Here is a 19,286-nt window from a genome sequence, read left to right on the forward strand (position 1 = left end):
TGATCACAGTGTGCTGAAGTGGGATTTACTCAAGGAGGTAAAGGGAAGGGTTTTTGCTTTCGTAAAGGCGACTATGATGGTCTGAGACAGTATTTAAATTCTATACAGTGGGACCAACTGATGATGTTACCAACAGCAAATTCAAAATGGGAAGCATTCAAGGAACTAATCTTGGAAGCTACCAGGCTTTACATACCAACCAAGAAATATTGTTCAAGGTTCAGGCCTAAATGGTTGTCAGATGAACTAATGAGACATATGGCAGAGAAGAAAAATGCATGGGATACATACAAATTAATGGGTGACATGGAAGCCTATGATAGATATAAGTTGGTCTGTAGCCAAGTCACAAAGGAGATTAGGCAGGCAAAGGCAGATTATGAGAAATCCTTGGCAAAGGATGCAAAGAAAAACAGAAAAGAGTTCTTTACCTATTTAAACTCAAGAAGGAAAGGGATGAATCAGATTGGTCCACTGGATGTTGATGGTTCAACAGTTGAGGATCCAGCTCAGGTGGCTAACAATCTAAACGAGTATTTTGCATCTACATTCACACAAGAGGAGTTATTCAGAAAGGGGAATGTCGTAGGTGAAGTAAACATTGGCAGTGGGCTAGATTATTTTCTAATAACTGAGAGGAAAGTGGAGGAGAAATTGTTGAGGATAAACATAAAAAAGGCACCCGGGGTGGATGGGATCTATCCAGTTATATTAAAGGAGGCAGCAAAGGAAGTAAGCAAACCCCTAGCCATAATTATGAGAGCTTCTTTGGACTCAGGGGAGGTACCCATGGACTGGAGATGTGCAAATGTAACCCCAATTCACAAAGGAGGATCAAAGGCTGACACAAGTAATTATAGACCTGTTAGTTTAACTTCGGTTCCAGGAAAATTAATGGAGGCACTGCAGGATCATCTGGACAAGAATTCAGTTATAGCTCAGACACAGCATGGTTTTGTTAAAGGCAGGTCTTGTCTGACCAATTTGATTGGATACTATGATGTAGTCACAAAAGAACTGGATGCAGGGAATAACTTTGATATTATATATTTGGATCTTAGAAAGGCTTTTGATACTGTTGCGCATGGAAGACTGCTGCACAAATTGGAGAAGTGTGGCATTGGAGGCAAATTGCTGCTATGGATAAAGGGATGGTTGAGTGGCAGAAGACAGAGAGTGGTAATCAATGGACACTGCTCAACGTGGACTAATGTTATTAGTGGAGTTCCTCAGGGTTCAGTGTTGGGTCCATTGTTGTTTTCTGTATTTATAAATGATATTGATGATGGTGTATCAGGCTTAATGTCCAAGTTTGCAGATGATACCAAGGTTGGCAGGGTTGTTAAGGACACTACTGATACTATGCTGCTGCAACAGGATCTGGAAAGGTTGAGCAGATGGGCTGAGAGGTGGCAAATGAAGTTTAACATTGACAAATGTAAAGTACTACATATGGGAAACAGTAACCCCAGATCAATGTATCAACTCTGTGGTACTACGCTGACAGTGGTAGAGAATGAAAAGGACCTGGGGGTAATTGTGCAGGCAGATATGAAGTTCTCTGAGCAGTGCAGACGAGCTGCAAGAGTAGCTCATGGTGTCTTGTCAATGATATACAGGAATTTTTCAAGCAGGGACAGGGATGTGATTATTCCCTTGTATAAGGCATTGGTCAGGCCACACCTTGAGTAGGTGTGGAGGCCTCATTTCAGGAAGGATGTAAAGCTGCTGGAACGAGTACAGAGAAGGGCAACAAGATTGGTGAATGGAACAAAGGGTTGCTCTTACGAAGAAAGGCTTAAGTTTTGCAAATTACAGAGCCTGGAGACTAGGCATCAGCGAGGTGATCTGATAGAGGTGTATAAGGCTTCGAATGGCTTGAGCATGCTCAATGCCGATGGGATTCTTCCTCTTGCTCAGAATAATCACCCGAGAGGGCATAAATTCAAATTGAGGAAGGACGGATGTCGGATAGATGTGCAGAAATTTGCCTTTAGCCAGCGGGCAGTTGGTTTGTGAAATAGACTCCCATCGCTTGTTGTTGAAGTTGATAGCCTAAATAAATTTAAGGCTCAGCTGGACAGGTATTTCGAACGAACGGAGGGGTGAAATGGGAGTAGTGGTTGTTTTTTTTTTTTTTTTTTTGGCTGATGCTGAATAAGCTTGCTTTCTTGCATCATATGCCTCTGCTAATACTAATTGCAATCCCAAAAACATCCAGCCGGTTTCCACTATTTCCTAAACCTTGGTGGAATTCAGAGTGCACAACAGCAAAAGAGGCACAAAACAAAGCCTGGGGGATATTCCGTCGATATCCCACGACCGATAATCTAATATCATTTAAACGTGCACGTGCAAAAGCACGTTATATCCAATGTCAGAGCCAAAGGAAATCTTGGATCCGTTTTACATCATCCATAACCCAGACTGCCAACTCAAAAGTAGTCTGGGACAAGATCCGGAAAATGAAGGACAAATACCCACCGTGCCCTTCGGGGTGATTCTCGAGCACAATGGATGTCTAATTGCAGACCGAACTGCAGTTGTAAATACTCTAGGGGAAACATTTGCGAAAATATCTGCAACAACATCATTCCCTGCAGAGTTCTTGGTCTTGAAAGAAAAACGTGAGAAACATCCATTAAACTTCTCTTCAAAAGGGCTCGAACCATATAACAAGCCCTTTACACAAGAAGAGTTAAATGCAGCACTCTTTCTTACGCATGCAAGTGCTGTCGGGCCCGATGACATCCACTACGAAATGATAAAACATCTGTCACCAGATTCTAAAAATCACTTATTAATTTTATTTAACAGAATTTTTCTTGATAAACAATTTCCTAATTCCTGGCGGAAAGCAATCATTCTTGCCTTCCCAAAACCAGGAAAGGATCCTAGATATCCAAGTAACTATCATCCTATTGCTCTGACAAGCTGTTTATGCAAGGTCCTGGAAAGAATGGTTAATGCCCGCCTTGTGTGGTATTTGGAAACAAATGATCTGCTTTCCAGGACTCAGTGCGGCTTCCGAAGAGACAGAACCACTTTGGATCATTTAATCTGACTTGAAACATACATTTGTGACTCTTTTATTAAATCCGAGCATCTGATAGCAGTTTTCTTTGATATTGAAAAAGCGTACGACACAGCCTGGCGATTTGGAATATTAAGAGACCTCTCCAACTTTGGTCTTAGGGGTAACCTTCCTCTCTTTATCAAAAACTTCCTTTCGAATCGTCATTTTCAAGTGCGTTTAGGATCTACTCTCCCTCGAGAGTTCTCTCAGGAAGAGGGAGTCCCACAAGGGTCCGTTCTAAGTGTCACGCTTTTTGCAATCAAAATAAACTCTATCACGGAACAACTTCCGCCCACGCTAAACAATGCCCTCTATGTTGACGGCTTTACTATATTTTGTCACTCATGCAATATGAGGGTCATTGAAAGGCAACTGCAGAAAGCCATTGACCACCTCACATCTTGGTCATTGGCTAATGGGTTCAGATTTTCATCACAGAAGACCGTTTGTGTACACTTCTGTCGCAAATGTAATCTTCATCCTGAACCGGATTTAAGGCTTGGGCAAAACAACATCCCAGTCGTAGCAGAAGTCAAATTCCTTGGACTTATCTTCGACAAAAAGTTGACACTTCTTTAACATCCTTCGTACCCTTTCGTCAACTTCATGGGGCGCAGATCGCTCTACTCTTCTTCATCTCTACCGAGCCCTTGTCCGTTCTAAACTCGATTATGGGTCCCAGGTATATGGATCTGCTAGAGATAGTGTACTTCGGTGGTTAGATCCAGTTCACCATCAGGCCATTCGGATAGCCACAGGAGCATTTCGCACATCTCCAGTCCAAAGCCTTTACGTCGAAGCAAATGAACCATCCCTATCTTTTCGACGTAAGCAGTTGTCTTTACGTTACACCTTTAAATTGAAAGCCCTGCCTGATCATCCCACATGGGCATCAGTTTATGAGCCACGTTGGGAAAATCTCTGTAACGCCCGTCGGACTGCCAACAGACCGTTTGGTATTCGGATTCAAGGGCTATTAAATGAACTAAACATGACGGTAGACAACGTTGCCCACCAAGGCAACTCCTTCCACCCTGGTATGCACATTTGCCAAAGTGTGACTTCTCCCTCAAGATCATGGAGAAGGCTAATACACCGGCGGCCATCTATCAACAACTCTTCGCATCACATAGAGAGCAGTCCTCTGACTTTCTGCCAGTCTATACAGATGGCTCAAAGTCAGAATCTTATGTGGAATCTGCCGTCGTATTTCCTCAAAAGACGTTATCATTCAAGATCCCGCAAGAAGCTAGCATTTATACTGCAGAGTTGCATGCAATTGAAATAGCCCTTGAGTTCATTATAAATAGCGATTACCAAAGGTATATGATTTACTGTGATTCATTGAGCGTGTTACAGGCTCTTGTATCGATGAGGTACAACTCTCATCCGGTCCTTTCCCGGATCTGGCAGATGCTTTGTTCTGCCTTTGAAACAGAATTTGACATTCGCTTCTGCTGGATCCCAAGCCACATTGGGATCCGGGGAAATGAACTAGCTGATACTGCTGCCAAATCAGCCATTTCCCTGGATAGTTATTGCCTGTCAGTCTCCTATACAGACTACAGGCAAATAATACGGTCTAAATTATATTCCCAATGGCAAGACTCTTGGCACAGACAGACCGCGAATAAACTACACCACATTAAACCTGTAATCATGCAATGGCAGTCCAGTCTACGCAGAGTCCGAAGAGAGGAAGTTGTTCTTGCTCGGCTCCGCATAGGTCATAGCCATCTAACACACTCCTTTTTGCTGAGGGCGGATGGCCCACCTATGTGTGAGACTTGTAACGTTATTTTAACTGTTTCTCACGTTTTTATTGAATGTCCTGTTTTTAGACAATCTTTTTCTAGAAGTTTTAGTAATCTGGCTGAACCCTTTACACTCGGTCAGATTTTAGGTGACAGAGACAACATGTCTGACGTTTTTAATTTTTTACACTCGATTAATTTATACACAAAGATTTAAGTTTATATTTTTTTTACCTTTTTGACACGGTAGCCTGTTCTAAGGCTGACCAATATTTTTGTGTTAGTTTTATTTTTGATTTGGCGCATTATGGCCACAGCTGCCAATGCGCCATTAAAAACCAAACCAAACTGAATAAAATGGTACAATAAAAACTGTAAAATAAAATAATAATTTACCAAAAACTGATTTGCTATAAAACAAATAAAAATGAATTGGTGAATTTAAAATACATTAAAAATTATAAATTTAAAAGCGATAAACACCATTGAAGCTTTTGGGGGCATCTGCCTCTTTTCTCAACAATAATGAAGTTCAAGCGACACATCCTTAAATATCAGGCTCACGGCATACGTGTCTGATCAGGCGCATGTTCAACACTCCCTTCACATGTGCTGGAACCGGAAATGGTGTGGGAGCATGGCAAATTAAAACGTTTGTCTCTGGCAAAGACCACAGCCTCCAAAAGGGGGTGGAGCCGAACTCCCCTATCTCTATTCATACTATTGTTACCAGATGACCCAATCCACAAACTCTCCAACCACTTGTGGTCCCAGAATCTATGTGCCCTTGACCGGGCGCATAGGTTCATCTGGTAACAATAGTAACAAGGGTCATCTGGTAACAATAGTATGAATAGAGATAGGGGAGTTCGGCTCCACCCCCTTTTGGAGGCTGTGGTCCTTGCCAGAGACAAACGTTTTAATTTGCCACACTCCCAGACCATTTCTGGTTCCAGCACACGTGAAGGGAGTGTTGAACATGCACCTGATATTTAAGGATGTGTCACTTCAACTTCATTATTGTTGAGAAAGGAGGCGGATGCCCCCGAAAGCTTCAATGGTGTTTTATCGCTTTTGAATTTATAATTTTTAATGTATTTTAAATTCACCAATTCATTTTTATTTGTTTTATAGCAAATCAGTTTTTGGTAAATTATTATTTTATTTTACAGTTTTTATTGTAGCATTTTATTCAGTATACTATTTAGTATTATTTTATCAATAAATCATTCCTACAGATATTAAAGAAGATTTCTGGGAAAATCTGAGAGAAGTAATAGAAGCGATTCTATGTTGCAGAGAGAGATAGTCATAATGGAGGATTTAAACTCCAGAGTGGGACAAGCTGCAGACAATGAAGTGGTGGGAAGACACTGAGAAAATGTAAAGAATGATAACGGAGAGAGACTGATAGAACTTTGCTCCCAATATAAGCTGAGGATTAGTAATGCCTTCCTCCAACATAGGGACATTCATAAGTTCACATGGTTCCAAGAAATAAAAGGACTAAAATCAAAATTATATGATTACTAAACTCTTTCTTTTTTTTTCTTTTTTTTTGTTAGTTGTTGGCGCATTGGCTTCTGTGGCCATAGTGCACCTCCCAAAGTTTTTGCATTTACTCTGATCCAAGCCCAAGGTGGGATTCGAAGCCACGACCTTTGGGTTGCCAGGCAGGCACTTTACCCACCCAGCTAGCCCGGTCGGCTGATTACTAAACAGCAAAGCACAATTTTTGTCTGTGATGTTAGGGCCTGATCACTTTTTGGTGAAGGCTACGCTGTCATTCCCATGGATGTGCCAAAAAAAAGGAAGGAGAAAAGGAAGAAAGACCTTAAGAGGAGGAAACAGCTTGATGCCGAAAGATTCAATGTGGACTCACTAAAAGATGAGCGCACTAGGGGCTTGTATGAACAAAGATTAGACCAAGAATTAGATGAAACCTAAAGGTAAAAATTGCTGAAGAGGCAATAGGAAAATCTCAAAAGATGAAACAAAATGATTGCTGAACATGGAAATTAAGGAATTAATAAAAGAGAAAAAGGACGCATACCAAAGATGGCAAAGCTCAAAAAGTGAAGTTCACAGAAAAATATAAAGTCATCAAGGCAAAGAACGAGTCCTGGGATAGATGACTCGTTCCGGGGTGAACAGCAAACTAGGATGTACAAGATCTGCAGAGGCGTGGAGAGTATTGAAGAGCTTAAGGAAACCTCATAAACAAAATGCTAGACTGGAAATGATAGATCTGGAGGAATGGGTCAGTTATTATGAACAGCTAATGAATAAAGGAAGAGAAGAATTTAGAGAAACTGAAACAGAGACAGTTGTCATGGAAAAAGGATTGAACATCCAAATTAAAGAAGTGGAAGTGGAAATAAAAATGACAAAAAATGGAAACGTACCAGGCCCAGGTGGAATTAACATGGAGCTGCTTAAATATGTAAGTCGGAAAGTTATAAATCTACTAACTTGATTGTTCAACAAATTATGCGATGGTGAAGAAATACCAGATGAAATGACAATTGGATACATTACATCAATTTTCAAGAAAGGTGACAGAAGAAGATGCTCCAACTATAGAGGAATCTGTGTTATGAGCTCTATTGCTAACTATTTGGAAAAGTGATAAAATCAAAACTGGAACTAGAGCTTGATATTTCTGAGGGAAAGTGTGCCTTTTTGACTGGACCTTCATGTATAGACCATTTATTCACTGTTAAGCAAATTCTGTAAAAATGTCAGGCTACAAACCAAGATGTAGGTATGCTGTTCATAGACTTATAGAAAGTGTATGATAATGTGCCAAGAAATCTTCTGTGGAAGGCTATGAAAACAATGTCAATAAGCCAGCCATTAATTGAAATCATTGGAAGAATCTACAAAAACAATACATGCTGTATAAAAATTGGTTCAGAAATATCAATAAAATTTAAAACTTCCAAAGGACTATTTCAAGGATGCTGTTTATCACCTACTTTGTTTAAGCTGTACCTGGAAGGTGTTCCCCTTGGTCAAAATAAGTACCTTTACAGTCTATTGTTTGCAGACAACCAAGTTGTGGTAGCACAGGACGATGATGATGTAAACTACATGAGCAGAAAATTACTGGAGGAATACAAAACATGGGGACTGACAGTTAATTTTAATAAGACAGAGTACATGAATCCAAGTGGGAAGATTCTGGATTTTGATGGAATACAGGTGAAAACTGTATTCCATCAAAATCAATTTAGCAATTTAAATACCTGGGTGCAATTATCCAGGCTGATGGATCATCTGTGCAGGAAATTGAGAGAACACTGGGTGAAGGTAGAAAGGTCATAGGAATGCTTAATTTTGTGCTGTGGAATAAAACTATTATTAACAAAACTAAACATCAAATATATAATGCAATATTACAAAGTGTTTTATTATATGGATGTGAGATTTGAACCTTAACTAAAAGACAAAAAAATAAACTGCTGGCCGTTGAGATGGATTTTTGGCAAAGATCAGCAAGAAAGTCTAGGACTGAAAAAGTTAGAAATTATGTAATAAGGAATATAACGAATGTACAAAAACCATCATTAATAAAATAGAGGAGAAAAGATTGGAGTGGTTTGGCCATGTGAAGAGAATGGAGGATGACAGATTGCCCAGAGAAGCCATGGAATGGATGCCATGGAGAAGGAAAAGGAGAGGAAGACCAAGAAGGACTTGGATAGAAGGTGTGAGAGCAGCCATGAATAGAAGAGGACTAGTGGATGGAGATTGGGAAGATAGAAGAAAATGGAAAAAAAGAATAAAGGAATGACTTTTCAATGTTAGATTGAGGAGAACCATTGTAATAACGGAATAAATCCTAAGAAGAGAAGATTTTATGATTGTGGGTACAATTAACTGTGATTTAGAATTAAATGATCTTGTTATTTTTGTTTGTTGTTTCATTATATTACATGTGAGATATGTTGTAATTCTTTTCTTTTTCAATAAATTAATAATAATTATTTGCACCTTTTTTATTTTTTAATCCAAATATTTTGGGGCGGCAAATTTGATTTTGCTTACTGGTGGCACATAGGTTCACAGCGACCCTGGTGGTATCCTATACATTTTGCAACTCTTTGGGAGTGGGATACTATATAATATACTATTTTCCATGAAGAACAAATTTGCTTTTTGTTTATTTTACATTAATGGCCTCCTCCAGCAGGTAATTGCATGCCATGTTACATACCAATCACAGAAACATGTGCTGTTAAGTTGACCTTCTCACAATCAGTATTTGGATTTTATGATATCATTCCCCTTGGCAGGAATTTTCCTTTTGCTAATCTTCATAAAAATCAATTGTTTTCTGTAATCTTCATTTATGTTTAAACTGTATAAAAGAAAAGAAATATTGATGGATTATTCTTATGGTAGAAGTAAAAAAAAAAAAAAAATTATCACAAATATATTTTGTGTAATTTGTATGAATATAGTCATTGGTTTTGTATTTTTGTTTACTTTTTAGGGAAGAGTTAAGGAACTTCCAGGTGAGTATCGACCCCCAGAATGGCTTACTGATGTGATGCCACATAAAGCACCCTATGTTCCACAAATTGGAGATGAAGTAGTGTACTTCAGACAAGGTCACGAACTGTATTGCCAAGCAGTGCGAAAGTCCAAGATTTATGATATAAATACGAAAAATCAACCGTGGAGAAGGCTGAATATTAGGGTATGTTTTATATGTAATTTTTATATTAATTGATAGCAGTGAGGAAGCACATGATCTTACTTATGAGATGTTTTGTAACTAATTATATGTAACTAATAATTTCAAAAGAGCTCCTTATATAAAGTATTCATAATATTAACTTTATGAATACTTTATATGGATTGTATGAATTTATACTTTATATGAATTGTATCCATTAATTTTTTAAAAAATATATTTAATGCACCTGTTTTGTTTAGCTTGCTTCGATGAGAAGTAGTTTTATGGATGTATTTCACTGTTTGATTAGTATTTCATCATATACTTTGTCTTTTACACATCCCCTTAAAGGTTACTGGGAGGAGAGAGAGAGAGAGAGAGAGAAGGAACAAGAACTTGGACTGCATTATTTACTTAATGTACTGAGTTTCATTTGGTAACCAATAAAAAAAAAAAACTGAAATATTCAGAAATGAACCCAGTATAGGCCTTTAAAGCTTGATGTGCTGAAAAATCACTGAAGAAATCTTGATAAGTAGCTAACTGGCTGATTTGATCCCAAATGATATGTTAAAATGGATATTAGTTTATTCATTTGTTTTAGAGAAATTTTAAGACTATTAGCTAATAGCACTCCTTAATTATCATATTCTGCTGGGTTTTTTCCCTTTTTCTTACTACTCTTCAAATGAATGAAGATAAATTCAAATATTTTCATTGTCTTATTACTAGTCATGTTGAACTGATCATTTCTGTTATCAGACATAAGGTCTGTAATTATACTTTGATTTTTGTTAATAATCTGAATCTTTTTAAATGAGAAAAAGTATTGTTACTCAATTTTTAAAAAATTACATTTGGTTTACAAAATGTTGTAGACTTTGTAAGCCTTGCCTATTCTTGAGAATAAGTTAAGCTTGTCTTTGAACAATTGTTGTTCAAAGACAAGTCGAAAGTTGCATGGAATAAATGTAAAAGCATATTCTACAACTAAAAATAAGAATGTATTCCTATAAACATATATCTCTTTGTTTCTAAGACATTAAACATTGTTTATAAATTACAATACAATATAAAGTGGCAAAAAATTTTAAAAATAATAATAATACTTTGTACTGTACAAGTACCAGAAGGTTGTCAGGTCACATAAATGTTTCATTTACGACTGTATGGATGATGTTACATAATCAGCAACTGTACCCATTTCACAGTATGTCTGTACAAGAATTGTTGCCACGAGATATGAATAAACACAGAAACTTCTGTCAGTGGCTCATTTTGTAATCTACACATAATCCTCAATTTCTCAACCATGTTTCTGGTTAAAAATATTTCATAAAAAAAAAAATGGAATTATTGACTCTTACTTATACTATAATACTTATACTTGGGCTAAATAAAAGCCACATATGATTTATAGTAGTTATATCTCTTTGTTTCTGAGAATCAAAGAGATATATAACTTATTTTTGGCCCTTATGTTTTTTTACCAGCAAGGTTTTCAGGAATGGCTGAACTGAACTATTTGTGGAAGCTATTGGAAGATATATCAGCAGATGTGTTTTGACTTTTTAAATACAGAGTACAGTGACTGGTAGATCGTTCAGAATATCCCTTTACAATAGCTGCTACACTTACCTAACCTTACTCCCTTAAATTTGTGTGTGGCAGGGAGGTCACATAAAATGCATGATTTATTTGGATGGATCTCCTCAAAATAGTTTCCTTGATCTTGTATAAACAAATTCCAATACTTATGGAAGTCTTCCTGTTAGACTTCTTTCAGAATTGCCAATAGTTCTCATGTCACATGCTGAATCATTTCCTTGCAGTCATTGCAGATCTGTGATCTTTTCAAGGGGGGCTTTAAGCTTGTGGGAAAAATCACAGTGAACTAAATCTAGTAAGTATGTACCAGGTGGGTGACTACAATATGGGTACTTTGGGGGGGGGGGGGGGGAAATCTTTGAATAAAAAGCAAAGTCCACTTTCCAACTATTTGCTCCAAACAGGTTGCACAATCACTGTAGAACTGTTTTGTAGCACTCCTGATTCACTGTTTGACCATGTGGCACAAATTTATAATGAGGGTGCTTTATGTGTCAAAAAATATAATAAGCATGATCTTTACATTTGTTTGAGATTGATTGCCTTGCTTTTTTTTTTTGGATCTTTGAGAAGATGGTCTTTCGTTGAAAGGATGGAGCTATTGTTTACCAGATCATATCTACACCCCAATGTTTGTTACCAGTAATGATGGAAGAAGCAAAGCAACAGCACATCAACAAAGATTCTGACATGTGATAAGTCTTCTCTCTGTGCTCATCAATGAGGAAGCATGGCACAAACTTGGCTGAAACACTTCATATTCCCAAATCATGTTAAAATTGATGTCTCACAAGAAATGCTAATTTCACCAGAAACTTTGTAGATAGTTAAATATTGATCACTCCCAATCAGATCATGAACATGAGCAGTTGGAATCAAAGGATTTCGAATTCAAAGGATTGCCAGAACTTTACAAACCGCCGAAAAGTCTTCAAACGGCACATGACATCTTCTCCATTTTTTTTTTTTTTTTTTTTTTATGTGAACCCCAAACACGAGAGGTATTAGAACCTATAGTACTTAGTACCGTGCTTGGGTTTGAGGTTAAGAAGACGAAAGAAGATATTTGTTGACATTGGACTTGAACTTCTGTAGATTGTAATTTTCAGGAAATACGTATCAAGGAAGGTTGTTCCAGAAAACGGCAGTTGAATGAATAAATGAGGAAGATGAAAAGTTGGTTCTGTGGGTTTGAAGTTGGACAGTAAATGGATGTTGGCTGGTGGCGGCACGTGTTCGGACTGTTTTGAAAGAGAGAGCAGGAATTATAGAAGCCAATTCAGAAGAACAGTGCCCATGGAAGTATCTGTAGAAGAGGCATGCAGCAGAAACAGTGCGTCTATGAGAAAGCGAGTGGAGAGACTCTGTTAGAGATGAATCATTAATTAACCTAACTGCCCTCTTCTGAATGGAATCAAGAAGCCGGAGAGAGGTTTTGGGGGCACCACCCCAGATATGGGAACAATATTCTATGGCAGGGCGAATTTGCGATTTATACAGAGTGAGCAGCTGTTTGGAAGAAAAGTAACGCCGAGAGCGAAAGAGAAAACCAAGTTTTTTAGATGCAGAGGAAGCAATATTTGTAATGTGCTTGTGCCAAGAGAGATTAGAAGTCAGGGTAATCCCCAAAAGAGATATATCATTTTGCCTAGAAATCGGAGTGTCACTAAAGATAAGTATAGGAGCAGAAGAATCCTTTTTGCGAGACATAAGACAAGACTGAGTTTTAGAAGGGTTGAAATCAACTAAGTTGTCTTTGCCCCACTGGAGAATTACCTGAAGATCGGCATTTAAGGAATTGGTAGCAGATTTTCGAGAAGTTGAAGCTAATTGAGCAGGACAAGGTTTCTCAAAATGGAAAGTTGAATGCAATGTGCTATCATCGGCAAAACTATGGATAGGATTTTCAGTCAATGGAAGAAGGTCATTGATATACAAGAGGAAAAGAGTGGGGGAAAGAACTGAACCTTGGTGGACACCGGCATTAGTGGAGAAGTTAGAAGACAGAGAGCCATCTACCATCACCCTCAGTGAGCGATCAGAGAGAAAACTGGATAACCAATTACTAAAAACAGTTGGCAAACCATAAGATGGAAGCTTGTTTAGAAGACCTTTATGCCAAACACGATCAAAAGCCTTTGAGATGTCAAGAGCAACTACTTGTGTTTCACCGAACCTTTCCATTGAATTAGTCCATAAATGGGTAACATAAGCCAGAATATCTCCAGTGGATCGACACTGACGGAATCCATACTGGTGATCATTGATCAGACGGAAGGTTTCTAGGTAGTTTAAGAGTTGGCGGTTAATTGATTTCTCCATTACTTTAGAAAGAGTAGAAGTAATTGCAATGGGACGATAATTGGATGAGAGGGATTTGTCACCCTTTTTAGGAACTGGCTGGATATGAGCAAATTTCCAAGCAGAAGGAAAAACACCTTTGGAATAAGAAAGTGAAAAAAGGCGGCAAAGAATAGGAGTAAGTTCAGGAGCACAGGTTTTGAGAACAAGTGAAGAAATACCATCAGGACCTGGAGCTTTCTTAGCATCAAGATTCATCAAAATCCTTCTGATATCCTTTTGACGGAAGACCACAGGAGGCATTGAATGGAGCGTGTTGGGAATGGTGGGAGGTTTTTTACCAAGATCATTAATACATGAGCTGGAAGAAAAATGGGATGCTAGCAGGTCAGCTTTATCCTTGGCTGAAGTGGCAACAGAACCATCTGGTTTGGACAGAGGTGGGAGCAAAGATGGGCAAAAGTTGCGGCCAATAGCTTTGGCAAGAGACCAGAATGCTCGGCTACCATCAGGGTAGAAAGAAGCAAGTTTTCTACTCTTAGCCTGTTCAAACTCTAGTTTGGACTGGTTAATAACTGCTTTACAACTGTTGCGAGCTTTGGTGTAGGCAGAAAATGAAACTGAAGAATTAGAAACAAGCCAATTACGATATGCAACATTCTTCTCTTGGACAGCCTTAGCACATTTATTGGAAAACCAAGGTTTAGATAAAGGACGAGATTTTAAAGTGGAGTGTGGGATAAAGGATTCCATTCCTGCAAGAATAATTTCACTGACACGATCTGAGCAAACGTTGACATCAGAAGTTTTGAAACAGTAATCCGACCGAGGAAAAGAAGTCTCGCAGGTCATCCCATTTTGCATTCTTGTAATGCCAAACAACACGTGGTTGGGAATAGCCATGAGATAAAGGTTCCATTGGAGAAGAGACAATCACCAAGTTGTGATCTGAAGTGCCTAAAGGACCTCTCACTTCGACCGTGTACTTAGAAGGGTTGTTTGTGAGAAAAAGATCAAGCGTATTGGCTGTATGATTAGGATTGTCCGGTATTCTTGTAGGTAAATGAACAATCTGTGCTAGGTCATTAGTAATTGCAAAAGCCTCAGCATCTCGACCTGCTGGGTCGGTGTGACTAGAAAACGGAAGCCAGCTGGAGTTGTGAACATTAAAATCACCAAGGAAAATTACTTCACTATTAGGAAAGTTGGACTGGAGAAAGTCAAGTTGCAAAGAGAGGAAGTCAAAGAGCTCCAAGTGATTAGTGGAGTTGGGAGAACGGTAGAGACAACAGATGAATTTGACACAATGAGGTAGAGAGATTTTAAGCCAGAGAAGATCAAAGAGAGGAGATTCCAAATTGCCAAGTCTCTGACAGGGAATATCAGAACGGACATATGCACAAGTACCACCTTTGAGGCGAAAGGAATCATACAGCAAATAATTTGGGCATCTGAGATGAGCAGTAGATGAATCAACCGATAACTGAGATTCTGTCAGAAAAAGTACATGGGGTTTGGCAGACTGCAAGTGGAAATGGACATCGTTGAGATTAGAATTGAGACCACGTATATTTGTGAAATGAATTAGGAAGTCCTTGGGAGGTTTAGATCTTTTCGCAGATAAGCTTGCTCTATTAGTTTGACAATTCATGGTGTATTCAATAGTAAGAAAAAGTAGGTGGGACATGCTGTATGAAGTAATGAAATTTTTGGATATGGCGTACATGTGGTAAGAATATACCCAGATCCTTGACATAACGTGGCCTCGACAATGCTCCCCGCATACACACTACTCGGACTCCCTCCAGTCACTATCTGGCAGAGTATAGGCAGCAAGATTATACACTAGCTGATCCGGAAGTTTCCTAGAGAGTTACCAATAGGTTCAGTCCGGTGTACTAACTAGCGGCCGGCCTGCGAACACCGTTTTAGAGCTGTACCCTCGAAATGTAAGGAATATTGGATCTCGCCACGATGTTCATCATAACCTCAAAAGTCATCAATCATACTGCATGATGGAAGAGATAGGGAAAGGTTGACCGGAACTTAGCTCTAGAGACTAAACATGGGTTCCACCATTTCAAGCCTCCAATAAGCAAAGTGGTGGTATTTCACCGGTTGATGAGAGTCATCTACCACCTAGTACTGCCTGGTAACATAGAGGGGTGACGTTCCTCCATGTGGTGTGGGCGCCACACCTCGACCCCTGCTTACGTTGGTTCACACCTGGGTGGTCACCCACCATGTACTTGTGCATGGAGGTTATACCCAGGATTACTAACAGTCCCACCATCGTGAAGGTGCAAGCAGAGGATTTGGTTGTCACAGACCGTCCAGACTTCGCCGAAATTGGGTCCACTTGACTTGAGTGTCACCCGAATATCAGTTCCATCAGCGTTTTAGACTCCCAGATAGCAAGTACAGCTTGTCTGGCATATCTGAGAGAATGTCTGTGACAACCTCAAGGACCATGAGCTGTTTTAACATTTTGTGGCTTTCTTTTCCCTAATTTCAAACAAAATTTAAATGCAAGTTTGCTGCTCAGTTCCACTCATAAAATCAGCGCCTCCGTAGCCAGGTGGGAAGGAGCAGCAGTGCGTAGCACACGCTTCTTGATTAGACTGGGGTTCGAGCCCATCACCACCAAATACGGAGGATGCGGAAAGGTCAGGGAATGACCACTGCATATTCCCAGAGCAATATGGCCTTAGTTGCTAATGCTCCTAAAAACCAAATAACAAACAACAACTCATAAAATCACTAATTTTAAAATGTGATTAAACACATAAAATGCCTTCTTTTAATCACTCACTCTTGTAAGATATTAAACCTGCAGATAAGCAGGTGATTCATTTGTTACTATGCCTAGATAAGTTGCTGAACATTTTACAACAAGTTGAAACTTACTATTATGTTGCAATTCAGGATACAAAACCAGTCCCTGAACTTTTTAATCACACCTAGTGATTAAAATATAGGTTTACAGGTAGTTCCCACTTTACGAGTTCTTTTTTTTTTTAAATATCAAGTATCAACAGAATCAAAAATATGAACATTAATTGCAATAAATAAATGCTAAACATCATAAATACGGCATTTCAAACCATGCACTTGCTATACAATACGTTACTACTGTGCATGTGTTTATTTGTTCAGGCAGAGATAAGGAGGGAAGCCCAACTCTTAAAGAATTTTGAAAAAAATTCCATATGGTCCTTCAGGTTGTCATAGACATTCTCTCAGATATGCCAGACAAGCTGTACTTGCTACCTGGGAGTCTAAAACGCTCATGGAACTGATATTCGGGTGACACTCAATTGAAGTGTACCCAATTTCGGCGAAATCCGGACAGTCTGTGGCAGCCAGATCCTCTGCTTGCACCTTCACGATGGTGGGACTGTTAGTAATCCTGGGTATAACCTCCATGCACAAGTACATGGTGGGTGACCACCCAGGAATGAACCAACATAAGCAGGGGTCGAGGTGTGGCACTCACACAACATGAAGGAATGCCGCCCCTCTATGTCACCAGGCAATACTAGGTGGTAGGTGACTCTCATCAACCGGTGCAATACCACCACTTTGCTTATTGGAGGCTTGAAGTGATGGAATCCATGTTTAGTCTCTAGAGCTAAGTTCCGGTCAACCTTCCCTATCTCTTCCATCATGCAGTATGATTGATGACTTTTGAGGTTATGATAAACATCGTGGCGAGATCCAATATTCCTTACATTTCGAGGGTATAGCTCTACACAGTGTTCGCAGGCCGGCCGCTAGTTTGTACACTGGACCGAACCTATTGATAACTCTCTAGGAGGTTTCCGGATCAGCTAGTGTATAATCTTGTATAATCTACTCTACCAGATAGTGACTGGCGGGAGTCCGAGTAGTGTGTATGCGGGGAGCATTGTCAAGGCCACGTTATGTCAAGGACCTGGTATATTCTTACCATGTGTATGCCATATCCAAAAATTTCATTACTTCATACAGCATGTCCCACCCACTTTTTCTTATTATTGAATACACCATGAATTGTCAAACTAATAGGTCAAGCTTATCTGCGAAAAGATCTAATCCTTCCAAGCACTTCCTAATTCATTTCACAAATATACGTGGTCTCAATTCTAATCTCAACGATGTCCATTTCCACTTTCAGTCTGCCAAACCCCACGTACTTTTTCTGACAGAATCTCAGTTATCGGTTGATTCATCTACTGCTCATCTCAGATGCCCAAATTATTTGCTGTATGATTCCTTTCGCCTCAAAGGTGGTACTTATGCATATGTCCGTTCTGATATTCCCTTTCAGAGACTTGGCAGTTTGGAATCTCCTCTCTTTGATCTTCTCTGGCTTAAAATCTCTCTACCTCATTGTGTCAAATTCATCTGTTGTCTCTACCATTCTCCCAACTCCACTAATCACTTGGAGCTCTTTGACTTCCTCTCTTTGCAACTTGACTTTCTCCAGTCCAACTTTCCTAACAGTGAGATAATTTTCCTTGGTGATTTTAATGTTCACAACTCCAGCTGGCTTTCGTTTTCTAGTCACACCGACCCAGCTGGTCGAGATGCTGAGGCTTTTGAAATTACTAATGACCTTGCACAGATTGTTCATTTACCTACAAAAATACCGGACAATCCTAATATACAGCCAATACGCTTGATCTTTTTCTCACAAACAACCCTTCTAAGTACACAGTCGAAGTGAGAGGTCCTTTAGGCACTTCAGATCACAACTTGGTGATTCTCTTCTCCAATCAAACCTTTATCTCATGGCTATTCCGAACCTCGTGTTATTTGGCATTACAAGAATGCAAAATGGGATGACCTGCGGGACTTCTTTTCCTTGTCGGATTACCGTTTCAAAACTTCTGATGACATTTGCTCAGATCGTGTCAGTGAAATTATTCTTGCAGGAATGGAATCCTTTATCCCACACTCCACTTTAAAATCTCATCCTTTATCTAAACCTTGGTTTTCCAATAAATGTGCTAAGGCTGTTCAAGAGAAGAATGTTGCATTTCGTAATTGGCTTGTTTCTAATTCTCCAGTTTCATTTTCTGCGTACACCAAAGCTCGCAATAATTGTAAAGCAGTTATTAATCAATCCAAACTAGAGTTTGAACAGGCAAAGAGTAGAAAACTTCCTTCTTGCCCTAATGGTAGCCGAGTATTCTGTTCTCTTGCCAAAGCTATTGGCCGCAACTTTTGCCCAGCTCTGCTCCCACCTCTCTCCAAACCAGATGGTTCTGTTGTCACTTTAACCAAACCTTGATTTTCCAATAAATGTGCTAAGGCTGTGCAAGAGAAGAATGTTGCATATTGTAATTGGCTTGTTTCTAATTCTCCAGTTTAATTTTCTGCGTACACCGAAGCTCGCAACAATTGTAAAGCAGTTATTAATCAATCCAAACTAGAATTTGAACAGGCTAAGAGTAGAAAACATTAGGCGCCTCCGTAGCCAAGTGGGAAGGAGCAGCAGTGCGTAGCACATGCTTCTTGATTAGACCAGGGTTCAAGCCCGTCACCACCAGATACAGAAGATGCGGAAAGGTCAGAGAATGACCACCGCATATCCCGGAGCAATATGGCCTTAATTGCTAATGCTCCTAAAAACCAAAAATAACAATAACAGTAGAAAACTTGCTTCTTGCCCCCTAATGGTAGCCGAGCATTCTGGTCTCTTGCCAAAGCTATTGGCCGCAACTTTTGCCCATCTCTGCTCCGACCTCTGTCCAAACCAGGTGGTTCTGTTGTCACTTCAGCCAAGGATAAAGCTGACCTGCTAGCATCCCATTTTTCTTCCAACTCATGTATTAATGATCTTGGTAAAACACCTCCCACCATTCCCAACACGTTCCAT

General features: G+C 39.4%; 1 protein-coding gene across 1 annotated transcript in view; it reads left to right on the forward strand.

Moving 5' to 3' along the window:
- Positions 1 to 19,286, forward strand: part of BRWD3 (bromodomain and WD repeat-containing protein) — a 279,424-nt gene that overhangs the window by 174,251 nt on the left and 85,887 nt on the right. The window contains exon 22 of the mRNA XM_090380158.1: positions 9,329 to 9,535. Within this exon, the coding sequence (XP_090236284.1) occupies positions 9,329 to 9,535 (207 nt within the window). The remainder of the gene's footprint in view (positions 1 to 9,328; positions 9,536 to 19,286) is intronic.

The sequence above is a fragment of the Mastigoproctus giganteus genome, chromosome 8 (assembly GCF_048544385.1).
Source record: "Mastigoproctus giganteus isolate SK-2022 chromosome 8, ASM4854438v1, whole genome shotgun sequence".
NCBI classification, from domain to species: Eukaryota; Metazoa; Arthropoda; class Arachnida; order Uropygi; family Thelyphonidae; genus Mastigoproctus; species Mastigoproctus giganteus.